Here is a 23,884-nt window from a genome sequence, read left to right as displayed (position 1 = left end):
TTGGCCCCGCCCCTCAGACCCCTGGGGGCTAAGGACTAAACCGGCAACCATTTTTGTTGACCTTTGTCCATGGAAGGTCCCTGCAAAATTTCATTGAAATTGGTTCAGGGGTTTTGGAGAAGAAGTCGAAAATGTAAATTGTTTACGGACGCACGACGGATGACGACGGACAAAAGGCGATCGCAATAGGTCACTTGAGACTTTGTCTCAGGTGACCTAAAAATGTAGGAGAAAATCTTCGGACAAAATCAAATACTGGAATGAACAAAAGGCAATAAATTTTGCAAAAATTGTCGAATCAAAATTCTTTTAAAGGAGACACAACTTCATATCATGATTATAATGTATACCTAGTTTCAAAGAGATCGGTCGAAAAATGTAGGAGGATATTGCCGGAAAAACGAAGTTTACGCCGGACGGACGGACAACGCCATACCATAATACTACCATCAAATTTGACGGTTGTATAAAAATAAGACAAAAGGAGATACAAACCTTAGCAATCTTGTTTGCTGGCGTTTCCGTTTTGAGGGATTTGTTTCAAAATGATGTGGATGTTTCCGTTTCTTACTTGAGGCAATTGCTGCAGCAGCCGCAACCCCAATGGTACCTAACGAATAGACAATAGCAAACAGTGAACAAATAGTATGTCTTTGACACAGGTCTATTTTTTTTTAGGACATAAAGGTTTTATAATGACGATGAACATTAATCTATACACAATGATGAACAGTTTTAGGAAAGAAAAATGTGTATGTGTTTTATGTAGTAATTCAGGAAAAAATTAAAACTTAGAAAGTAAATAAAAATTTGAATAAAATTAAGAATGAATAAAGGAATTTCTAACCTGCAGCTGCTAGTTGAGCAGTGACATCGTCTGTGACTGCATTGCGAAGAAGATCAGAGGCGTCAAACTGTCCACTCTCCGGAGAACTAGGTTCACTGATGTCATCGCTGATCATGCCCGAGTTCATGTGACTGTTCATATGAGACGTGTTAATTGTCACCGTATTGGAGTTGTTCATGTTACATATCGTCATCCCACCCGTCGATGTTACATGGAGGTTGTTCATTGTCACGCTTCTCAGAAAGATCACATCTCTTCACACATTTTGCTTTGAACCTTATGAAACATACAAGAAAGAAAAAAATGTACTAATTATCAACTTGATACAAATGTGTATATTGTATATTGTGATTACTTATGGAAAACTTGTCAATAAATATGATTTCAATTTTACACAACAAAATGTTGATCGGGGTATAAAGTTTTAAATTTATACTTCTATAATCACTCTTGTTAGCCAAGATGGAAGCATACAATGGGGTCTTTACACATTAGGAAACTATGTATTTCTGGTGATTGCTCAATGTCTTAAATACTAACAGAATTCCCAAACTAAACCTTATATTGCAGATCTGAAAATAATAAACTATATATTGTTTACATATTGGAACAACGCCATTCTGTGACCTGTTTCTGTGCCCTCTACATATAGAACATGCAACATATACTGTGATACTGCTAACAGACCTGAGAAAGGTACGTGGAAGTATATATCTCAAAATGTTTACAAAACTGATTTTACGCTTGTATCTGCAACATTTTGGAATCAAAGCAAAGAATTATACTGACAACTTCTAAGAATGAAGAAGGAAATTCACAGAAGAACATATTGGAATACCATACTTTTTGGGGTTGCATGTAAAATAGCCGTGGAGACAAATTGAACCATTGAACCAGACCACTATGACAGTGATGCACAACGTTTAAGCAGATAAAGTTGCGATGAAATTTAATATTCATAACTTTTATAAAAATTATATCCTTTAAAGATGAATTGCTGTTGTTTTCTAATCAGATAAAAGGCTTTGGTAGCAGTGCTTCTTTAATTTCTGCATGTTTTTGAGTAATAAATATATTCTTTAACTCGTTTTTGTTTAATTTCCTTCAACATTGTTGCAGACGTTAACTAAACGTTGACATCTAGAAATTTTCTGTATGTGCACATCAATGCATAAAATGTCTGGGCACAGAAACAGGTCCTCTGGTGATAATTCACTGGGATTAAAATGAGATACAATATTGATTTTTTTGTCTTATGATTTATCTAAAAAAGTGTTCACAATTGACAGGTGGATATCAAAATAAAGAGAACCTGGCTCATTGCTAGATACCAGAAGAAAATTAAAAAAAACACATTGATAATTATATATATAAGGTCTACTTTCTCTTTGGTGTCGGCTTCAAGTGAAATCACAATATTCTTCTGTGTTAGATTCCACGAATGCACTCGGGGTGCTTGAGCCATGAGGAAGGAAGGTGGGGGGAGTTCATGAATTGGCACTCTGAACAGATATAATTCAGGAGAGGTAGATCTACTGAAATAGGAAGTTATTCGTGATCTCGACACAACAACGTATACACACTGACTTTGATCCCTCAGCTTTTGCTTACTAATGCCCCCATTACATTGATGCTACAACAGGCTAATAACATGACGGCCGCCATATTTGCTCGTTTTTGTAAGGACATGAACTCACTGACAATACAAACATGGATTCTAATGTTTCATTTTCAATGTTTATATTTGTAAGGATAACACAGGCGGGTTTTCTGTTTATACTGGACAGGGGCAACTTCGTCTGCGCGATAGACTGTCAACATGCGCAAAGGGTTGAGAATCTTACTACAAACAATGCGACTGCGCTTGGGCTTGCGCGCACCTCCAGTTACAAAGCATCGAAGGAGGACAGATGCCGAAGGGGTGTTCATTTTGGACCACGATTCACTTTTATATTCTATATGGGCTCCCATTATTACTTTAATTATGATGTTTAATTATTGGACTCTATTCTGGTTGCATCATAAACGACATATATGCGCAGACAAACACATTTTAAGTCATTTTGCTAGCTAGGTCACTTGGCAGTTTCCGAGCTACAAACAAACATGGCGACAGCGACATGCGCATTGCTTTGTAAATAAAATTCAGACTTGCGCCGTAACTGTGATTTTCTGACCATTTATAACACAATTAAGTAAAACTTTGTTATGATAGTGAACACAGGAAAACAAAAAATATCATTTAAACTTCAAAATATATACAAACCTTGACGAATTGTAGGGAAAATCAATCACGCCGAGTGAAGAATATTCATCCGCCACTAGGCTTCCGCACCTTGTTACACCCTATTTCTATACTTACGCGGAAGAGACTAGTCCACGGTTGGCGCTTACAAATGCATTGATCCATGTATTCCACTAATAATGTACAATAACTTGAGCGTTTAATTCATTTTGTCTTAGATAAAATATACAGTCTGGCATTTTTTCATAAATTTGATGATGTTATATCTTATGATGTAGGTCTAAATGCAATTAGCATATCTTTATGTTTATGAATGTTGATCCTAATGCAACCATTAATTAAAAAAAAATAATGAAATTTTAAGATCAAATATGTTTTCGTTTTTATTTTATTTTTTTATTGTTGGAGTAAGTGTGTGCGGGGGCGGGGGGAGGGGGTGTGTAATTAATTAACTACATTTATTTTACAACACTTTTGAATCAACTTATCACTCTCGGCTAGTTGCTGACCAAAATGGAAGCGCTCAGTGATCTAGGAAACCTAATTAACCAATGCAAGTACCAGAAGAAATCCAATGCAGGTTGCAGGTGTCGGGTATGCAGCATGACCATATACTTTAGAAAAATGACCGTACGGTCGCAATCGGGGAATCGAACCCAATCTGTTTTGTTGAAAGACGATTGAGTCATCTACAGCGACAACTGATCATGACCAAGCCAGATAATTTGTTTACGTGTATCGGTAGACAATATGTATACAAAATAACTTAAAATATGGTCCCAGTAGCATGTATAACATTTCGTCTGCATTGTTAAAAACGAGGTCAGGAAATTTCATTTTAAAGCGTAAAAATTGAGAGTACCGAGAAAGGATCCCTTTCAATGAATAATAGACAATGACCATAGCGGGGATTTTTTTTAGTTTGAAGCCTAAAATATTTGGGGCATTTTGAAAAAAATAAAAATATTTATACATTTAAGGGCCACGCTATAAAATATTGTATACCTTTATTTTAACAATTCTCTTGAATATGGATGTGATGTTTGGGTTTTTCGTTGTATTGCTAGAGAAAATGAGCTTGGATTCAGCAGATACGGGTACACGTATATAGTTACACAGATAGTTACACAGTATAATCACCTTAATGTCAAAATATATAGACATAATATCATAATTTTGTTAAGAAAAGTTATAATACGTAATATATTAATAAATTAAAACACACTATCACAGGTTCATATCAAGAGAGCAGGTGATTGGGACAGCCCCTACCTAACAAGCTCTCTAGATTTTGTACTTACTTATCATCATATGCCATAATAAATAAAGGGTTTCATAAATATAATATAGATATCATTTCCTAGTTCTGCCTTGTAGTGAAATTTAGGCTTCCAAGGGTTGGGGAGCCCCCTACCAGCGAGGTCTGCTAAATTCACACTATCTAGTAGCTAATTATAATTTAAACGGAAGATTATTTTCATATAAAAACAAATCTGATTGACCCCTGGTATCATATTTAACAAATGCATAAAATAGAAAATGTAATTGTATGTGATATTCAGCCGAAAATGGCTTACAGGACACAGTTTGAAAGTTAATCACAGAACTAATGTTTAGATACCCTGTGTAAACCGTATGGCTTACCTATAGAAGAAAACCGTAATTAAATATCATAGTTAATTCAGGCCTTATTCTTCATCTAGCTCAGGGTAGACAACTTCGGTTCCTCTACCAAGTTGTTCCCCATTGAAGGAGGGAGGGTCAAATGCTATATAGGCCATACAATATAAGCACTGTCGAAAAAATTTAAAGACAGTTTTATCATTTATTTAGAATTCAACACTCATTCTATAAAGATGATAAACCAAATATTTATATGTAGTGTGCATTGTCCGGTTAGTTTACAGTAAGCTACGGGATCAGTAATATTAAATGTGTAAATTACATTAGAAATAAAATTGAAAGTTAGAAACTCTGTCTTTTACGAAATATTTTCTGACCAGATATTTTCTGTTGTCAGTTTGACCCAGATATTGTCTGTTACCACTATGACCCAGGTATTTTCTGTTGTCACTATGACCCATATATTGTCTGTTGTCACTATGACCCATATATTTTCTGTTGGCACTATGGCCCAGGTATTTTCTGTTGTCACTATTACCCATATTTTTTTCTGTTGTCACTATGACCCATATCTTTTCTGTTGTCACTATGACCCATATATTTTCTGTTGTCACTATGGCCCAGGTATTGTCTGTTGTCACTATAACCCATATTTTTGTCTGTTGTCACTATGACCCATATCTTTTCTGTTGTCACTATGACCCATATATTTTCTGTTGTCACTATGGCCCAGGTATTTTCTGTTGTCACTATTACCCAGGTTTTTTTCTGTTGTCACTATGACCCAGATATTGTCTGCTGTCACTATGACCCAGTTTTTTTTCTGTTGTCACTATAACCCAGATATTGTCTATCGCCACTATGACCCAGATATTGCCTGTTGTCACTATGACCCAGATATTTTCTGTTGTCACTATGACCCAGATATTGTCTGTTGCCACTATGACCAAATGAATACTGGGTACCTTTATCAAGTACTGTTGGTCGTTAGATTAATTGTTTATCAAGTTATCGTTTTCATTTATCGTTTTGTTAACCCGCCCACTGTCCGTATAAAAACAACGGTTTTCATGATAATTCATTCTACAGAAGCGATATGTGGTTTAAAAAGGGAAAATGCATTGGTTCTTCTGTAAAATGATAGTTTGAATAAGCAATATAAAATAATTAAATTATATAAAAATTATAACCATGTATTTCAATACTTAAAAAGACGACTAAATTTTCCATAATCAACCATTTGCACACATTATTGTCGTTATTCTGCACATGAACTTTTCACTGGTAAAATGTTTACAGGCGCCTTCCATGGAGTGCAGAATTGAGTTAATTCTGGTTCCTCATATATATGATATGCTTCTGTATTGTTATGCAAATATAATTACAATATACAGCCGAGCTTACTTTGACGACTGAAATTTGACTCCAGTTATGTCCATTTAAATCTATAAAAAATATAAAACTAACAACTTTTGAAATGTAATGAACAGTAATCTGTCTAGTATTCTTTTTTAAATCAGACTACTAGGAAAATAAAAACAGAAAAGGAGATGTTTTTGCGTATTATCGAACAATAATCAATTAAATTACAGAACATGAACATTCCTATTTTTCAGTTTTAATAATTACGAATAAAGCCTTGATTTATATTTAACTTATTTTACGTGGTAAATCTGACTACACATGTTTTATATAGTTGAGTTTGGTGGGGTTAAATATATAATGTACATGGACGATTAAGATTCAGATGATACAGTTAAAAGATAATAGGAACCCGGATAGTCCTATAGTTCGCGTGTTTATATTAATAGGCGACCAATATATTTATAAAGGTTCGAAGTATCAATAGCGTCTCTATTGGCATTGATTTCGCAATGAATCGGAAGGTCTTTATCTCATAGTTCGATCCAAGTCATTATTCAAAACAGTCGAAGCATTGCGTCCCCTTTAGATTTAACTGACATTGTGATATGGATTCCGTTTATTGTAGTTTACGTGGACGGTAAGTCGTATCGAATCATTATGGGGATTTACATACCATTGAAACATGTGCCACTTTAAATGTCACATACAAACTGTAAATAGGAAATTACCTCATCTCTTAACAAGGTACTGTTAGCAAATGATGTAGCAGATTTTTTGGAAGACGTTTTTTTCGGAAGACGGATTACGAATTAACATGACAGGGATTGCAGTTTGATTCGAAGCAACTGATGGGGTATTAACGTATCAACACAATATGAATCCCGACGAGAAAAGTAAGATAATCCAGAACCTGACCTACTTGAAAGAGAGGCTGGTGGAATTGGACCCTATCATCGACAGATTGATAGAAAACGACGTTTTCCGATTTCACCACAGAGCACAGATCGAGCAGATCTCCAAACCTACTCCACATAGGCAGTTTAACGAGTTTATAAAGATACTGACGTCGTCAGGAAACAGGGATGCCTACAGTACGTTCATCGAAGCACTTAAGACCGAGGGATATACCCCGATTGCACAGAAACTACAGAAAACTGCACCGAAAGATTGTAAGTCTGTTTTTTCCCCATGAGCGAGTACTGACTTTATCCTTAACGGTAGCGCCAATGTTCAACAAACTATGTATGCTAAGTACAATATGTTGTCGATCATCTCAATATCGTTAAAAACAGTTATAATTATCAAAAAAAATAGAATTGGAAAATAGTAAACAGTCCGAACGTGCTATGGTAAATTATGTTTTATGAACCCTGTATATTAGGTTTAAAATGATCGCTTATAGAAACATGAAGTAAGGAATTAAGCTCCGAATCTAGTTTATCGGCGCAGAAAAGACAAACAAATTAAATAAACACCCATTAAAGACTCATCATTGGCTCTTAAAGTCAAAAACATGAAACGTCCACGTATGTTTTGTCTCATGGATTACCGAACTACTCGGTAGTGAAGCGGACGTAAAACCACTCAAACAAACAATCGCCCATGTCGAAAATGTTACCGAAATATTTAGAAATGCAACAAAACGGTGAAGGTGAACATAAAATCATTTACAAAGTTAAAAATGCACCTTTTGGCTACAAAAGTTTATTGTAGTTTCTATTCTCTAACTAAATTATGTTAGTATTGAGTGCATTTTTGTAGTATATGTGTATCAAGGAATTTTGTCTTTATACACACAACACGTAGCAGCCACTTCATTGATTATCGATATATTTCGAGTTAGTTTTCTACCTTAGCAATATATCTCACCTGTCAAACCGCGTAATGAAAAAGACGAAGGTCATTTATGAACAATGAAATCAGCTATCTCAAATTTATTGAATTAAGTATTAAATAATCTGGTTTTATTATGCAGCTTCTGAATTTATTCAAAAATTAAACGTGCTTTCAATTTTCATAGAAGAGATAGCTTGAACAACTACACAAGCGTAGGTATTGAATACCTTAACAAGATGTTTCCTCAAAACATAATGGCTGCAGGTACCACACGCCTGACTGAATATCAATGGGAAACAAGTTTGAAAATAGATATCTGAATTCCGAATCAATCCACTTTCTAAACCTGTGTGTCGGTTTCCAAGACACGTCACCATCAAAATATTGATTATCCTAACGTAGCAGAATTACTAACAAGCACAAGTTGTATAAATCATTCAATAAAACGGCGATGAAAAGGCGTTTCATGCATTGTACTATATCTTATGTAGGTTATGTAGACAACAATCGGTGCGTTGTTTTTGTTTAGGCCTTGTATGCATTGGCAATAAAAGAAAAGGGGAAAATAAGATTTGCTCAGGAAACCTTTGTGAATAGTAAGCTCTATCAATTAATGCTTATACTGGAACTCACGTTACAGCGGGATAAGTGGTGTTACTTCTGTGGATTATGGTAAACATATTAACTACTATTGTATGTTAACATAGGTTTGCTTATTTTGTACGTTCATACACTTATGTGTCATACACTTTGTGTCATACACTTATGTACCAGTATTTTTACAAATGGTTATAGTCGTTATTGTTTTACATACTTCAGTAAAACTGTACCTCTAACTAGCAGCATTGATATAATACTCATGATGTAATGATAATAACGTGAAATACGAAGTAGGGATGCACCTATTTATAACTTAAGTTTGTCGTTGCAAAGAGCCAAATTTACAGTTTTCACACCATACCAAAGGTTAGAGGAATACAATTATGTGTTAAATGAGTTTTGAGATATATGAAAATATACAGCAAAAAGTGTCTTTATACCTCTTTATACATTATAACTTTTACGGTTGTAACTTCTGGCTCCAACAGTTACTTTATTCTTAAATTAGTATTTCGTGCTAAGCGTGTCACAATAAATAACAGCTAGACATTTGTTAGATTTCATATGACATATAATTTTGCCGAAACGAGCGCTTTTGACGTTTATCAAGGGCTCTGGCTTTTGTAGTTTGATAATTTTAAGACTCGATTATCGCGAAGTCGCTTTACTCAAACTCGTCGGATTGAGGATAATTTAGAATTATTCAGGTACTTAACTTCTAAAACAATGTAAGAATATTCAACATTTCGAGTTGGAGTAATTTGGTATATGTTTAAGTGTGAAATGCTGTGTAACACAATTATATTGTTGTATATCCTATTTTGTTTCAGTCGTTGTCCGGTCCGGTAGTCGCCTGGCAAATAGAATCAACTCTGCTTCCACTTCCGCCGGAAGGAAGACGAACTATGTAAATATGATTGATATATACTGGTTCATGTTGTCTTCTCTTTTGTTTTGTTGTAACTTGGTTTCTTGTTGTTACCATGCCGTGCCAACCTATGTGCATCATATTTGCGAGTGTTAATTGGCAGAGTGTTCCTCATTGACGGATTTTAAGGTCTAGCAGAGATAATTGTAGCTATACTTTGATTGCACAAGGCGACTGTAATGTATTCACGTCGGAAACTCGTAAGGTGGACCGAACAGTGAACGAAACACACACACAGATTGCAACTTTTAAAAAGTTGGTGAAACATACAAAAATGAATAACACTGCATCATACAGCTGTTTCCTACCTTTAAGACTCTTCGGTGATGCTAGGGGTCAAAAGGGACCATTTTCAGGATAAAAGTTTACACAAAGAAGTGATTTATGTACTGGCTTTGAATGCTAGGTTATTTAATGTGTTGATAACATAGTGTTTGCAATGTGTTATGAGAAACCTGATAAAATTATAGGAATCAAATGTCTAAAGTTACGTTAAAAACATAATGATATATTAATGCTACTATGTACATGGAATTTGTCTATGCCCAACACACATTTAATTAAATCAATGGAGTTAATAACTTATGGAAATTATTCAATCAAGTACACTGTATATAGCTTGAGATTTATTCTCTTGTTCTTCAAACGATTTATTCCCGAAAATTATATACAAAGAAAAATGTACAGATTTTAAGTAACATATATATGATGTCAATTATTTGTTAGTTCCTTCTTCCCTTATCTTTTAGAAAAAATCTACCAATACATAAACAAATTATGTTATAAAGAAAGCGGCTGCCCTCTCCCTTTTCTGTTCCTTATAGACGAGTTGTGCTGTTTAAAAATATAATTTACAGAAACTGAAAATGAGCTTTAGGTGCCGCACTGCTTGCTATGTGTGCTTAATATGATACTGTGAAAACTTGACCATTCCACAGCAACCGATTTTATCTTTTGTTGTTGTGTGATGATGTCTTTCCTTTTGTTTTGTTGTCATGATATTTTTCCTTTTGTTTTGGTGTCATGATGTCTTTCCTTTTTTCTGTGTCATTTCTATATTTCGTTTGTCGTCTTTTCAATTTCACTTTAGTTTTAGTATTTGTGAGTTGACGCTGTTACTTCTACTTGATTTTAGGAGCCTGTGGTTCCGGTACAAGTTGCTATCCCAGACGACGCCGGAGCCGCCAGTTTACCCGTTGCGCGGTCTGATGGGTGTACGGACTGTTCTAGCACCGTAAAAGCTGTACTGGAGGCGTTCGGCAGGAACCAAGAACATGTTTTGGAGAACATTGAACGTCAACGCAGGGAGGACAGGCAAGAAATGGAGAAACAACGGCAGAAGGACAAACAGGAATACCAACAACAGATGCTACATCTGTTTGGGAAATGTCAAGCGGAAAAACACGACATTATTAAACAAACAGAGACATCATTAGAAAAACTTCAGGAAGAAATCGATCATGTGAGGAAAGTGAACGTAGAATACAGTTTTCTCAAGGAACAGTATGACTATCTACGAGAAAAACAACAAGGCATGAGGGAGAAAGATAATGAACGACGCGAAAGACTTCTGCAACTTACAAAGGAAAAAGAAGAAGGCAAACGAGAAAACCAAAAGTTGGAAACCAAGATAGAACATTTGGAAACTAAACTACAAATGAGCGAAGACACACGGGAGGATATTGAAAACAAACAATATGAAAGTAACAAATACATCGAACGACTGGAGTCTGAGAAAGACGATCTGATGAAGCAGTTACGTGAAAAAGAACAAGAAAATAAGTCATTACGCGACCGTGTGGACGATCAATACGTCCAAATCACAGACCTGTTACAGAAACAACGAGATCACGAAGAAAGACACGAAGATCCGGAGTTCTCCCAAACGCGCGAACAACAAATCAGAAAGCTGGACATGATTTACGGTATGATGCAATCCATCTCGAAAGAGAAAACAGCATCTGTACCACCAGGCAAACTTGAGTTTAGGCCAAAGAAGATGATCATTGGCACCAACCTAGCCAAGGCTACTCTTGCGGACAGGAGGAAGATGAGGACGGACAGGTTCGATTCGTAAACATATTAAGTTTTTATAAGCTTGGTATTTGTATTAGTATACGTTTCCTTAGGATGATATGCCCGTTTTCCATTTTATTATCGGGGATATATTTTTTTATGAAAATACAATTAATGTAATGTAATGTCACACACTGAAATGGAACCATGACGCAAGCTATTTTAAACAACATAGAGTATTTTTAAGACTGACACGCTAACTATGGTGAGGTTCTCCGTCGGGTTATACCGGCGCACATATATGCAAGATCAACTTACAGCTTGTACATTTTATACCTTTTAATCAGTCACAGGTGCAAAGCCACATTTTGTACAGAGGTGATAAAGAATTGAGACACCGAGATGGCAGACTGCCACATGTCGTATGTGGAACCTCATTGGCAGGCGTCCATTTCAAGCTTCCGATTATTACTCATGCAATTGTCTTTATTGATTCACAGCTTGAACATTATATGTGTGTATATAAAAATATAGAATGTTATGTTACAGCATGTTATCTTGTTTGAAGGTTTTTGTGTTATGTTAATTTTATTCTGGTTATGAAATTAAAGCATTTTATAATATAACTTTGTCTGCGTTTTTGTCTATGAGAAAAAGTATTTGACGACATATAAATGATGATCAATCCTTATTGACTCGTTTTAAATTTGGTTTATTTCATAACAGTCATAAAATAAGCTTTGAGGATATTTTAATCACTCTTGTTTGCCCGGATGGAAACACAAAACGAGTTTTAACGTGGGAGGAACCCGGAGAACTCTGATAGAACCCACGTCGTCGGGCAGGTGATCTTATCCGTTTTCACGTCCGACCGGGGAGTCGAACCCCCATTGTCTTGGTGAAAGGCGAACGCGTTATTCCGTCTTTGTATATTGCAGAGTTGTCTTCCCTTGTGAGCAGGTTTTGATTGTTACGTCATACACGAGTCACGACAAGAAATATGATACGACCGACTTTCCAGCTTATATTTATGAGTGAGGATGATGGCTTGAATTGTACAATTAAAAATAATTTGGAAAGGATAATCAGAATCAACTTTACAATAAAAAGACACCGTGTATCTCATTTTAAAGATTTCCCTACTATTGAAAATATTTTAACTTTTATTGATAGAAAATTGAGGGAGATAACTCATAATTATTGGTGGAATAATGTGTGGAATTCATGTGTGTAATCATGATCAATTGATTTATAACAAAAAATCGTTGATACTGGATTTTTAAGTTTAATACATGATTTAAAAAAACAACATATTTGAGATAAAGACAGAAAAAATGCTTACAAATATAGTAAATAAGAAAATACCAGTTTGACTATTGAAATTATTTTCTTGAAAAGCTTGCTTTTAATTCCTGGGCTTTGCTCTAAGCATACATCGTTATATACATCTATATGAAAAGCTTCGAAAACCAACAATGTGTGTGTAAAATGCATTGCATAGTGGACGATCAAAGTCCATGTTGCGTTCCTGTATCTGTATTATAACCAAAACAAACCAGTGTGAAGACAACCCACATAGTGTGAATTCATTTGCAGTCAGTTTAACTACTTTTCAACGAGGACAAAGGAAACCGTATTTATTTATCTATTTTTCTTAATAAACGAAACTATACTGTCAATAAATGTCAACACATAACTTATATACATGATATATACTCCGCTGTCTAAGTCTGGATTGTCATCGAGTCTACACTGTATGTCATTATTCACATCGTAGGTGACAAAAAACATTTTAAGGTTCTCTTTGTGTTTAACAAACTATTTATTTCGTATAGATCATATAATTTACAGGACTCCGTTTTACGATCCGTGGGTCAGGTCGTCTGTGTCTCGGGGTATACTGCCCTGTTTCTACTGTGTATTAAATGCTCTGTTGTAAATACAATAGGGTTGTTTTGAATACATTACATTGTCTTAGTGTACATGGTAAGATGGTTCCATTTAATTCTGCTTATCGTTGAATGTCATCTGCCTTTGTACGCAAAGGAATGCTGAACTGGTTTAGTGCTGGCGACGTAAAGATATATAGACTGAATATTGAAATATTATAACAATCACTGTTAAATATAAAGCAGTTCGATATTGAAAAAAGGAATAATTCGATGGAATTATGAGGTGATAATTGATAGTTTGTCAGTATTAACATTACAGTCGACATTAGATATCACTATGAACCAAGATGAACACAAGAAGATTGAACAGAATATATCGTTCATGAAAGAAAGACTCGTCAAGCTTGATCCACTCATCGAAAAACTCACGAGAAGGGGAGTGTTCAAATTCGAAGACAGACATCAGATCGTGAAATATTCTACGGATCATCGTCGTTTTAATGAGTTCATCAAGAAACTAAAAGCTTCTCCAAACCGAGATGCTTTCGTCTGCTTTCTTGAGGCTCTCAACGCTGACGGGCATAACGCCATTGTCCAGAAAGTCCAAAACACAGTGCCCAGACAAGTAGGTAAGTATCTTATTCGCGGAATATAATGCATTTCAAAGTATGTATTTAATTAGTTAATACACATAATTAAATCAAAATCGGTACCTAATATTTAAGTAAAGGGTACCAACAAGCTAGACTATTATAATACCAAATTGAATGTCACTATTGAAAAAGTTTTATTTTAGACTTTACAAAAGAAATATTTCATAAAAATAACATATTACCATGCACTCGGCAGAATTGTAGCTGTTCGAAATTGGAATGTTTGAAGAAAAAATGCAAGAAAACTGCAGATGTCTTACTGAGAACCTTTGCACTTAAAATATTTCACTGTAACTCTATCGACATCAAACGTATAAAATGCTTAGCTGGGGAACTTACTCTCAACCAGATGCATCGGTACCATTTACATTAACAATGTAGTATTGAAACGTTTAATATCAGGGACACGGCATGATTAAGTTCCATTACATAACACACGGCAAAATGTCAGGTTTCAATCGAGCTCTGATTCATCAACTATATTTTATGAAGATTACAGTAAGCATTACTTATTAAGACAAAAATAAGAACAATTTCTCCTATTAAAGTCAAGAATATCATGTATGGTCAATCTGAAGCAGTTATAATGTTGACTTCACATTTCAGGTTTCGTAAAAACTCCTGGGAAAGTGACAGTTCCTGAACCGCAACAGATAACCACTCAACCTAAACAGACACCACCTCCTACATCTAACAGCCTACTGAGAACTCGCCCCGCCCCTTCTTCATCCAAAAACTTACTGAGAACCAGAGCAACGCCTTCTACACCGAACACAGCAGTGGTAAGAATAACTATACACAGAAAGCAACAAAACCATGTAGTTTTAAGGAGTGTTATTCAGAACAAATCGCAAAAAAGTTCATGTTTTGCATTATACCAGTCAAAACTGTATATTTTCCCTCCCAAGTCAATCGAAAGAGCACCGCCAATTGGTTTGTGATCAGATAAATCTACAATGCTGCCATTTTTTTTAATTCTGTAGAAAAATCCTGATATGTATGTAAATATTGTTTAAATATAATATTTTAAGATAATTTGAAACGAAAAAGATAACAGTCACATACACATTTTGTTATATACATGTACCCCCTTCTACTTTGATCAAAATACATGATTAAATTGTAGGAGTCCAGACGATGGGCTTTTGCCGAGCGCGTCAGTACTGTACCTAGTAAGGATGTGGACTACCCTGAACCAGGGGAACTGAAGACCGTGTTAGACCTGTTTCAACAAAAACAAAATATCATCCTAGACAAACGAGTTCGTGAGATGAAACAGGAACAACATGATTACATGCAGGAATTCTCTGACCAGTGGAAGCATGAAAAACGTGACTTAATGAAGGAAATATCAATATTGAAGAGACAGTTTGATAGCCTGAAAGATAAATATGATCATCTGTCTGCTCGGGGTACAAAGAATAGTGACAGATTATTTGAGGAAAGAGGAGGGGACTTAAAGCGAAGTAATGAGGACTTACAGAACAGATGTAGCAAGCTTTCAGACGAAAAATCCTCTTTACAACAAGAATGTAAAAGACTGAACGAAAAAGTGGATAAACAGCAAGCACATATTTCGGATCTATTACAAAAGCAGAAGGAGGCAGAGTCCCTTGGTCCACAAGTGATAGTAGGAGAGGATGTTTATGGTTCAGGGGCCGACCAAGATTATGGATATGCCACAGCGTACGGCTCACAAAGGAAGGACCTCGGAAAGAGGTAGTAGGCTTAATGTGTTTTTGATAATGATTAATATATTCTGTACCATTCAACTCTTTATAGTGCTTTGTCACGTAGCTCTACATTAGGTAAATGAGTGATAGGTAATCTCTTACCTATATTGATATATAATTGTGACGTCACAACAGTGCTAATGACATAACGAAACTAAGGATGGACTGAAAAAGGGTGGTTCGTTTGTCCTAAAATGGAATCAACTTTTGTAAAATAAATATCACGATGGGCATGTAAGATGTTATGTAGAACATGTTATCTAGTTGTTGTATTATGTTATTTTATTCTGGTTATATAAATAAAAGACTTGTTGAATTTCTGTCTGCGTTTGGCTTGTTGTGAATGGGAACTGATATAAACATAATATAAATATCTATTAACTTGTTCACTTTCTAATGCATCCTTTTATCACGGTTTGTTTCAGCCAACATATAATATAGCTAAAGTACTTACTGTCTTACAGTTTCTTCATTTGTCATATTTTTCTTTCTTCAAGAAACTTCAATCAAACTTTCAAACCTAAATAATATCAATTTCAGATAATAAGATTTTCTTTATAAATCTAGTGCACGTGAAATAACAATGGACCTTTTCATAGTGATTAATTATTGCTGCTTGATTATACAAATATCGAGTTTCAAAAAGGGAGTTAATTCGAACAGTGTTTCAGACCAATACACATACTCTATATCGAGTTTCTTTAGATAAGTTATTTTTCATTTAAATGTCTAAACTGCTTAGTTGTATTTGATTTTTTTTTGTCTCCAAACCTTTGACACAATAACCAAACAAATTTCAATCGATCAGTTTATCACCTGTCTCTACCAGGAATTATTAGGAGTGACAAAATGTTTATAAGATACCACCTAGGTACCTCAGAAATACCTCGAATTGTTAAACTTCCATTCAGAATAAGATTGTATCCTTAGAGTGAGTTCATAAGACACATTCTTAGTTGGCATTGTTTTATATTTATATACATTGAGAGAATTATTTAATTAGTGATCGATTCCATAGTCATTACAGGGAAAACTTTCAGGGACATTGATTATAATCCATACTGTAATTTAAACATTACTGGTAGTGTAAGAATCTTTGGCAGTATCAGTCCGACAGAAAATTAAGTCAACAGAGTAATATATCTACTTAGTGACATTCGGAGTGAGTTAAGAAAAGGACATTTTCCTATATTTTCGTTTTTGCGAATCAGTCAGGTTTTTTTTCATTAGTCAAATGTTCCCTTCATGTTAAAGTCACACCACAAACAAGTCACCACACTCCATGTTACAACTATAGAAACACACGGAAATCAGTTAACTATCTGCGCACCATTTACCACTTCGTCTTGTTGACGGATGTCGTAGTACATTAGCAGAACAAAATAACAGCTTAAATATAGATTACATCTTCGAAATCTGCCAGATGATTATTATATTTTTTCGGATGTGCCATTTTCGAGCTTTTCGCGGTTTGATTCCACCGCGAATTCTGCAGTTGTGCGAAGATTTCCTGTTCCAGGTATTCCTGTAAAAGTGGAAATCTTCGCACGTGGAAATGTTCATGAAGGGACTTTTTGAAATAGTCGATGTGAGGAAATTTTAGCGTTGGCATTGGTTCTGAAAACTACACATTCTATTTATGATCTATGTAATCTATTCGTGTGTGGATATTTTTTTGGCTGATTTACACAAATTTCTACACCGAAAAATAAATTCCACATTTACAGTATTATGACTTTGGTTAGAGACGAAAAACATAAAGTAATAAAACGTACAACGTATCATTCTCTTTATTAAAAATATAATCATGAATAAAGGGGTACATGCAACGAAAATTGCCTTTCATTCACGTTATCTCGGTTTCCTTTTAAAATGTACATACGGACACAAAGGTCTTCATTTTAAAATACCACAGTGGTATTTCAACCTATGCACATGTAGCACAGGATTACAATGTATTTAAACGTTTCACTGTGTTTTTTGCATTGACCGACCTTCTTTTCACGAATCTACACCGCGCGAGTAATAATTTCCAGACGAAAACGCAAAAAAACATGCACAAATTCAAAGCTGTATATAGTTTTTCTAACGTTTTTAAGTAGCAGCCAAACTGTTGTTGAGGGATTAATGAAATCTTTTACCCTCTTGGGGTTGAGATAGGGGGATCTCAACCCGATGGGGGAAGATTCTTAAGTTGCCAAACACGAGGCTTTGCCGAGTGTTTGGCAACTTAAGAATCTTCCCCCGAGGGTTGCAATCCCCCTATCTCATCCCCGAGGGGGTGAATGATTATTTTTCTCTTACCCTGTTGTTCCAGCCTAAGTTTAAGATCAACCATATTGTTTGTAAACAGGAACACGTGGATAGCGTATTAATATTATATGTATGCGTCAGACGCTTCACGCATCATATGATCCAACATTTACCAGATCACCGATTTTAAACATTTTAAAATCAATCCCGTCTTCTTTGATGTCAAATGTAAACATGACAATATTAGCAGACGAACCTGTGTATAAGTGTGTGACCTCATAAAAGTAGTTCTTCTTCCGGGTCACATCAGTGACGTCAGGTTTATTGTGGAGAACGTGCAAAGAGCACGCGTAGCTTGTCTCAACCCTAGGGTGAGACATGGAAATCTCACACCGGTAAAAGTAAGGATAAATCTGTCCAGGGTAAAGAGAAAAGGTTATCACTATAGAGTAAGTGAAAGCTCACCCACCCAGCAGATAACGCCACTCGTCGTACTCACAATTATCATATACGGCTTTAGATTTTACATATAGTGCCTTATTCATTTTAGGATCATAAATTGGGATATATATTGACACGGAACTTTCAGATAGGGGTGGTTGAATACTACTTAACGTTTGTCGTAATGAGAACATGCACGGTTTAGTGGAGATGTATTAACCTAGCTTATCAAATATAGATTGACAATATGATCAAACTTTAACTTCGTATTATTCGTGTAACAAAATTTTAAAGTGTCATTTACTTATTTCCTCGGGGAGTGGGTTTGGGGAATTTCGTCCTTTCGCCTATAAACGCTGTTTTTAAGATGCAAATTACCGGTTTTATTTTCTGCATAATAAAATCTGAAAACTTATGAACGCAGTGTTATTATACCGTTATCACAATAAAACAGGATAATTTAAATTAAAACAAATCCGAATAAACCATAAAAAGTATAAACCATCAAACAAACAAAATCTATTCGCGAAATTGAAATAATCTGCAGAAGGTATACAGATTTTCTGTTTTAAATAAAACGTTCATTAAGTACAGATAATATGATTAAAGTGTTTTCTTACGGTCTATAATCAAGGACCCAGCTAGCAGTATTAAGTAACATCAGCTTACCGGCAAATCAATTAAACATTTTTCCTCTTCTGAAAATATACACGATTTCTGTGTCGCTCGTTTGGTGATGGCGATTTTGGAATCCAAGGTGATTATGTTTTAGTTTTAGTTAAGATAATAAAGAAAATAACAGAGATATATATTTTATGCAGTTGAATTATCAAGCTGATGGTATTCAATACAAGCAGACCCAGGTCTTCGGTAACTTGTTATTGTGGTATCAAAGGCATTGTCGTAGGTATTAAATGCTATAATTAAATGTCGTGTTGGTAAAACAATAGGGACGTTTTATATACATTGCATTGAGTTAGCCTGCATGGTTGATGGTCCCATTTAATTCTGCCTATCTTTTAATGTCATCTGCCAATGTCATACCCGAACACTGAACGAGCTTAGCCCCACAGACGTTAACTCTTCAAGCGGTAAACACAATCTTTGAAATAATATACGATCGTTGGTAAATTTAAGGTAGTGTGATATTTGTGAGGGGCACTTTTTTTTCTATTTCAATCGCGGATTATGAGTTAGTTTATCGCTGTTGCACCTATCAATATGAACCAAGAGGAACACAAGAAGATTCTACAAAATCTTACCTATATGAAAGGACGACTTGTGGAACTTGATCCACTCATAGACAAACTTATTGAGAAGGACGTTTTCAAGTTCGAACACAGGGAACAGATAGAATGCCACCCGACAGCACATCGTCAGTTCAACGAGTTCATCAAGATACTGAGAGCGTCTCCACACAAGGACGCGTTCGCCTGCTTCCTTGATGCTCTTATTGCGGACGGACATCAGGCACTAGTCCAGAAACTCCAAAGCACGGTGCCAAGAGAGATTGGTATGTTACATAGAAAAACATGAGTGATACTTCTTTGAATTGATATGTTATTTGTAATTACAATAATTTGAACATATGCTGATGATAACATTGTGTTGGTAATTTTGATGTCAACTATAAATAACCTTTACAAAATAATTCAGGCAATTGCTTACATTCGATCAGGAATAAACATAAATAAAATCTAATTAAGCATTATTTCAGTCAAAATTGCTGTCGTTTCAGTTTCGATTATAACTATATATACAATGGTCTTTGCTTTGATTTAGCTGATTATACACATTCCAGGTTTCGCCAAAACTCCCGGGAAAGTGGTTGTCCCTCCTCCTCGTCAGACAACTGCTCAGCCTAAACCAACCGCCCCTCATACCTCTAGCAGTCTCCTTACAAGCCGACACGAGCCTTCTACCTCCAACACACCAGTGGTAAGGAATATTTTACTAGTAACAACAAACATGGTTGGTTCAATGTCTAGGATAACTTTCATTACTCTCATGTGACGCTATAGGAACATTTCAGATTGTAACATACAGTTGATTTGAATATATTTTGTGAAGTACAGTGGCTACATCCCAAAGCAGCGCATTTTCTAAACATTACTACAAATCCAAACATACAACACTAAATTAGACGCTGCAAATAAAACTTCCACTAAGGGCTGTCCCTACACAAATCATATTGGTGAAAAATTCAAAGCCCTGTTTAAAGGACCGACAAAAGTTACGAAGAAGAAAACCGCCTTGTAGACCTCCCCTGCGGTACTGGTTGTCTTACATTTATACTTCATTTATACATAAGGCATTTTGCTACAATTAATGTTTTAAAATAAACAAATTATTGTAATAATGAGAGATTACACAGATCTTTGTTGGAATGTAATTTTTAATCAATCATATTTTAGAAAAAGTTTATAACACTAGCTATATGTTTTCTATATTTGCTAAAAAATACGAAATAATCTGTTCTAAAATCAGTATAAAAAGTGTTCAAGTGTTAATGTAGCTGTATTATCTACTAATGTAAATGCATCAAACTTTCAGAGTAATTATTTTTAATATTAATTTTACAACACATCAATGTCATGTAAGTCTATTTTTGACAATAAAAATATGATTTCCCGACTTGTGCTTATATTTTAGGAGCATAGCCGATACGAGTTTGCCGAACGCGTCAGTACTGTACCTAGTAAGGATTCAGACTACTCGGAGACAGGAGGACTGAAGGCTATGTTGGAGCAATTCCAGCAGAAGCAAAACATAATCCTGGATAAGAGAGCACGGGAGATGAAAAAGGAACAGCAGGATTTCATACTGAAGAATGAAGTTATAATGGGCACTTACCAAAATCAATTGCAGCAAATTCAGAAATTCTTCGGTCGATGGGAAAATGAAAAACAGGAATTAATGAAAACAAACAGGAAAACTTCAGAAAAGCTTCAAGATCAAATGGATGCATTTGATGTATTAAAAAACCAATATGAAGAGTTGAAGAGGCAGTATGATAATTTAAAAGATCAATACTCGCAGCTCTCCTCCCGCCGTGCAAAGAACGAGGACAGAGGTGTTGAAGAAAGAGGAGGCGACTTGAAGCGAAGTAACGAAGACTTACGAAACAGATGCAGCAAGCTTTCTGAGGAGAACTATTCTTTACAGCAAGCGCTGGAGTCTGTCCAGATGGGTCTTAAGGAGGAAAAAGAAGCCTATCAAACTCTAGAAGACCAGAATACTGAGATGAAGTCTGAGGAAGAACGACTGAAGAATATGCTGAGGGAGAAAGACCGTGAGTGTAAAAGACTGAAGGATAAAGTGGAGAAACAACAGGTACAGATCAGGGGTCTGTTGCAAAAGCAGAAGGAGGTCGAGTACTTCGGTCCCCAGGTGATGGTAGGAGAGGACATGTATGGTTCGGGAAACAACAAAGACTACGGAGAGGTCAAGGAGGTTAATGCGTATGGGTCAAAAAAGAAAACACATCGCAAGAAGTAAAAAGGAACGCAATGATATGTATTAATTTGGATATTTAGGAGTTCTTACAGTTACATTTTCGACTTCCATTTCGTCGTTTGGGGACTAAAAAGTATTTACATATATAACAGGAAGTTTTCATATTATTGATGCTACATTTGTTTTCTTTATGAACAACGTCCTTTAAAAAAGAATGAATTCACAAGCTAAACTATTCATAAAGAAATGTATGAACTACAAGTGAAATGTTTCCTGTGATGACCACCGGTATTGTTTTTGTTTCATTGGGCCAAACGTCCAATTAACAGCTAAGGTCATTTAAAGACGAGATTATTCAGAAAAAAGCTAATCTGTACAGGACCTATAGCTATATAACAGTTTTCTAGTTTCCCTTTGGCTTTTCGTTCGAAGTGCATGTCGTACCCAGCTCTCCAAGGCAAACTTTTTCTTCATATTTTTTCTTTTGCAATTCCTCAGGATGAAGGGTTTTCATTGCAGAAAACGTTGTAGACAACAACAATAGTATATTTGGATAAAGAAGATATTGTTTCTCGCTTTATTAAATTTTTATTTTCCTTATATATTGTTCATATATGTTTATCCTCATATTTACAATGACAGCACTTTTGAACCCTCGCACTTTTATGTGAATAATTTTCAATCCTTATATCAATTAAAGTCAATTATACACATTTCAAGTTATTGTAAAATTAGTCCTTATCTCTCTGTTCACCTATGTCATATAATTTTACAACATAACCTCGATATCAAATCACCTATAACATATCATAATGGTAACCGTAAGATACACAAGAATGTACCTATACAATTGGGTAATTGATACGGTATGCAAAACATTAATTGCACTGTACTTATCCAAATTGGTCTAAACTAATGTTGAAACAAAAGGGGAGATGCATCAAACCCCATAATGATATTAATTCCTAAAATAATAGGAGTACTGGTTATTTTCAAACAATACATTAAGTATTATGGGTGTGTAATATATCATCTAAAATATATTAACTAATATATATCATCTAAAATATATTGTCTACAATATATCATCTAAAATATATTGTCAACATTATATCATCTAAAATATATTGCCTACAATATATCGTCTAAAATATATTGTCAACAAAATATCATCTAAATTATATCGTGTACAATATATCATCTAAAATATGTCATCTACAAGTTTAATAAATCATCTACATTATATCATCTAAAGTGTATAATTATATTGTACAATATTCATCTGCAATTTTTATCTAAATTATAAACTATATATCATTTAATCGATGGTGTTTCGTCTATGTTATATCCATGTTTTATATCATGCACGATTTAATTCAGCATATAATGGTACTTTTGACATGATAATTATAATAGTCATACAATCATCTAATGCATTTCACGAAGAGAACGAATTTCTCCACGCTCAGATGATATTGCACATTCCCCGTCATCACAGGACTATGACGTCATATGCATATGTGTAGTATGTCTGTTTCGTCTAACTCTGATTTTAAATATTTATGTAGATATCTTCCCTTATGATTAATAAAATAGGATGGTCTATTTGTGTCTTGTAAAATAGTAGTGATGTATCACTTTATTAAATAAATACTAATTATGTTTTGATATTGAAATTACTTTCTTTTCGTTTCTCCGAAGCTTGACACCAGCATAAAGTCTTTGCTCATTAGATATTTAAATTAATGCGCGATTTCGACAATTACATTGGAGGCCATAAAAATTGAATATGAAAAACACATATCCTTACAACTACTAGTTACTTTTACCGTCTCATGTGTAGACATGCTTTTATTATACCACTTATCAATTTTATTTTCAGTGAAAATAAAGACATACTTACATTTTTATAATTGAATGAATTGAATTAAAACTTGAGTAAAATACAATTGCTAGTGGAAATATATTTAACAACTCGGGAAGTTAAGTCACTGCA

The 23,884-nt window shown here is 34.9% G+C and overlaps 4 protein-coding genes across 6 annotated transcripts in view; 3 read left to right on the top strand and 1 right to left on the bottom strand.

Moving 5' to 3' along the window:
- Positions 1-3,195, bottom strand: part of LOC110456173 (DNA-binding protein P3A2-like) — a 10,125-nt gene extending 6,930 nt beyond the window's left edge. Inside the window, exons 1-3 of one of the 3 annotated variants that reach the window (XM_021506748.1) lie at positions 3,114-3,195; positions 848-1,123; positions 496-610 (exon numbers count right to left, since the gene is read on the bottom strand). In XM_021506748.1, the coding sequence (XP_021362423.1) occupies positions 496-610; positions 848-1,073 (341 nt within the window). In that variant the 5' untranslated portion in view covers positions 1,074-1,123; positions 3,114-3,195. The other 2 variants (XM_021506762.1, XM_021506753.1) reach the window with 2 other exon arrangements.
- Positions 3,196-6,710: 3,515 nt separating this feature from the next.
- LOC110456076 (involucrin-like) lies at positions 6,711-12,065 on the top strand. Its single transcript, XM_021506619.1, has 3 exons — positions 6,711-7,249; positions 9,347-9,423; positions 10,580-12,065. Exons 1-3 carry the CDS (start codon positions 6,955-6,957, stop codon positions 11,519-11,521), a joined length of 1,314 nt encoding a protein of 437 aa, XP_021362294.1. The 5' UTR covers positions 6,711-6,954; the 3' UTR covers positions 11,522-12,065.
- Positions 12,066-13,511: 1,446 nt separating this feature from the next.
- LOC110456068 lies at positions 13,512-15,965 on the top strand. The gene is made up of 3 exons (XM_021506610.1): positions 13,512-13,981; positions 14,612-14,787; positions 15,132-15,965. The coding sequence occupies exons 1-3, from the start codon at positions 13,690-13,692 to the stop codon at positions 15,726-15,728; spliced, it is 1,065 nt and encodes a 354-aa protein (XP_021362285.1). The 5' UTR covers positions 13,512-13,689; the 3' UTR covers positions 15,729-15,965.
- Positions 15,966-19,506: 3,541 nt separating this feature from the next.
- On the top strand, positions 19,507-22,976 carry LOC110456061. The gene is made up of 3 exons (XM_021506598.1): positions 19,507-19,945; positions 20,234-20,370; positions 21,085-22,976. The coding sequence occupies exons 1-3, from the start codon at positions 19,654-19,656 to the stop codon at positions 21,928-21,930; spliced, it is 1,275 nt and encodes a 424-aa protein (XP_021362273.1). The 5' UTR covers positions 19,507-19,653; the 3' UTR covers positions 21,931-22,976.
- The last annotated feature ends 908 nt before the right edge of the window (positions 22,977-23,884 follow it).

The sequence above is a fragment of the Mizuhopecten yessoensis genome, unplaced genomic scaffold (genome assembly GCF_002113885.1).
Source record: "Mizuhopecten yessoensis strain PY_sf001 unplaced genomic scaffold, ASM211388v2 scaffold1011, whole genome shotgun sequence".
Lineage (NCBI taxonomy): Eukaryota > Metazoa > Mollusca > Bivalvia > Pectinida > Pectinidae > Mizuhopecten > Mizuhopecten yessoensis.
The sequence above is the reverse complement of the archived record's forward strand: the minus strand, read 5'-3'. Positions and strand labels throughout refer to the sequence as shown.

Coding starts and splice junctions, on each gene's coding strand:
- LOC110456076 (XM_021506619.1), top strand. CDS start 6,955: ATGAATCCCGACGAGAAAAGTAAGATAATCCAGAACCTGACCTACTTG. Junction 7,250..9,346: donor GAAAACTGCACCGAAAGATT/GTAAGTCTGTTT, acceptor ATTTTGTTTCAG/TCGTTGTCCGGTCCGGTAGT. Junction 9,424..10,579: donor CCGGAAGGAAGACGAACTAT/GTAAATATGATT, acceptor ACTTGATTTTAG/GAGCCTGTGGTTCCGGTACA.
- LOC110456068 (XM_021506610.1), top strand. CDS start 13,690: ATGAACCAAGATGAACACAAGAAGATTGAACAGAATATATCGTTCATG. Junction 13,982..14,611: donor CACAGTGCCCAGACAAGTAG/GTAAGTATCTTA, acceptor TTCACATTTCAG/GTTTCGTAAAAACTCCTGGG. Junction 14,788..15,131: donor CTACACCGAACACAGCAGTG/GTAAGAATAACT, acceptor ATTAAATTGTAG/GAGTCCAGACGATGGGCTTT.
- LOC110456061 (XM_021506598.1), top strand. CDS start 19,654: ATGAACCAAGAGGAACACAAGAAGATTCTACAAAATCTTACCTATATG. Junction 19,946..20,233: donor CACGGTGCCAAGAGAGATTG/GTATGTTACATA, acceptor TACACATTCCAG/GTTTCGCCAAAACTCCCGGG. Junction 20,371..21,084: donor CTACCTCCAACACACCAGTG/GTAAGGAATATT, acceptor CTTATATTTTAG/GAGCATAGCCGATACGAGTT.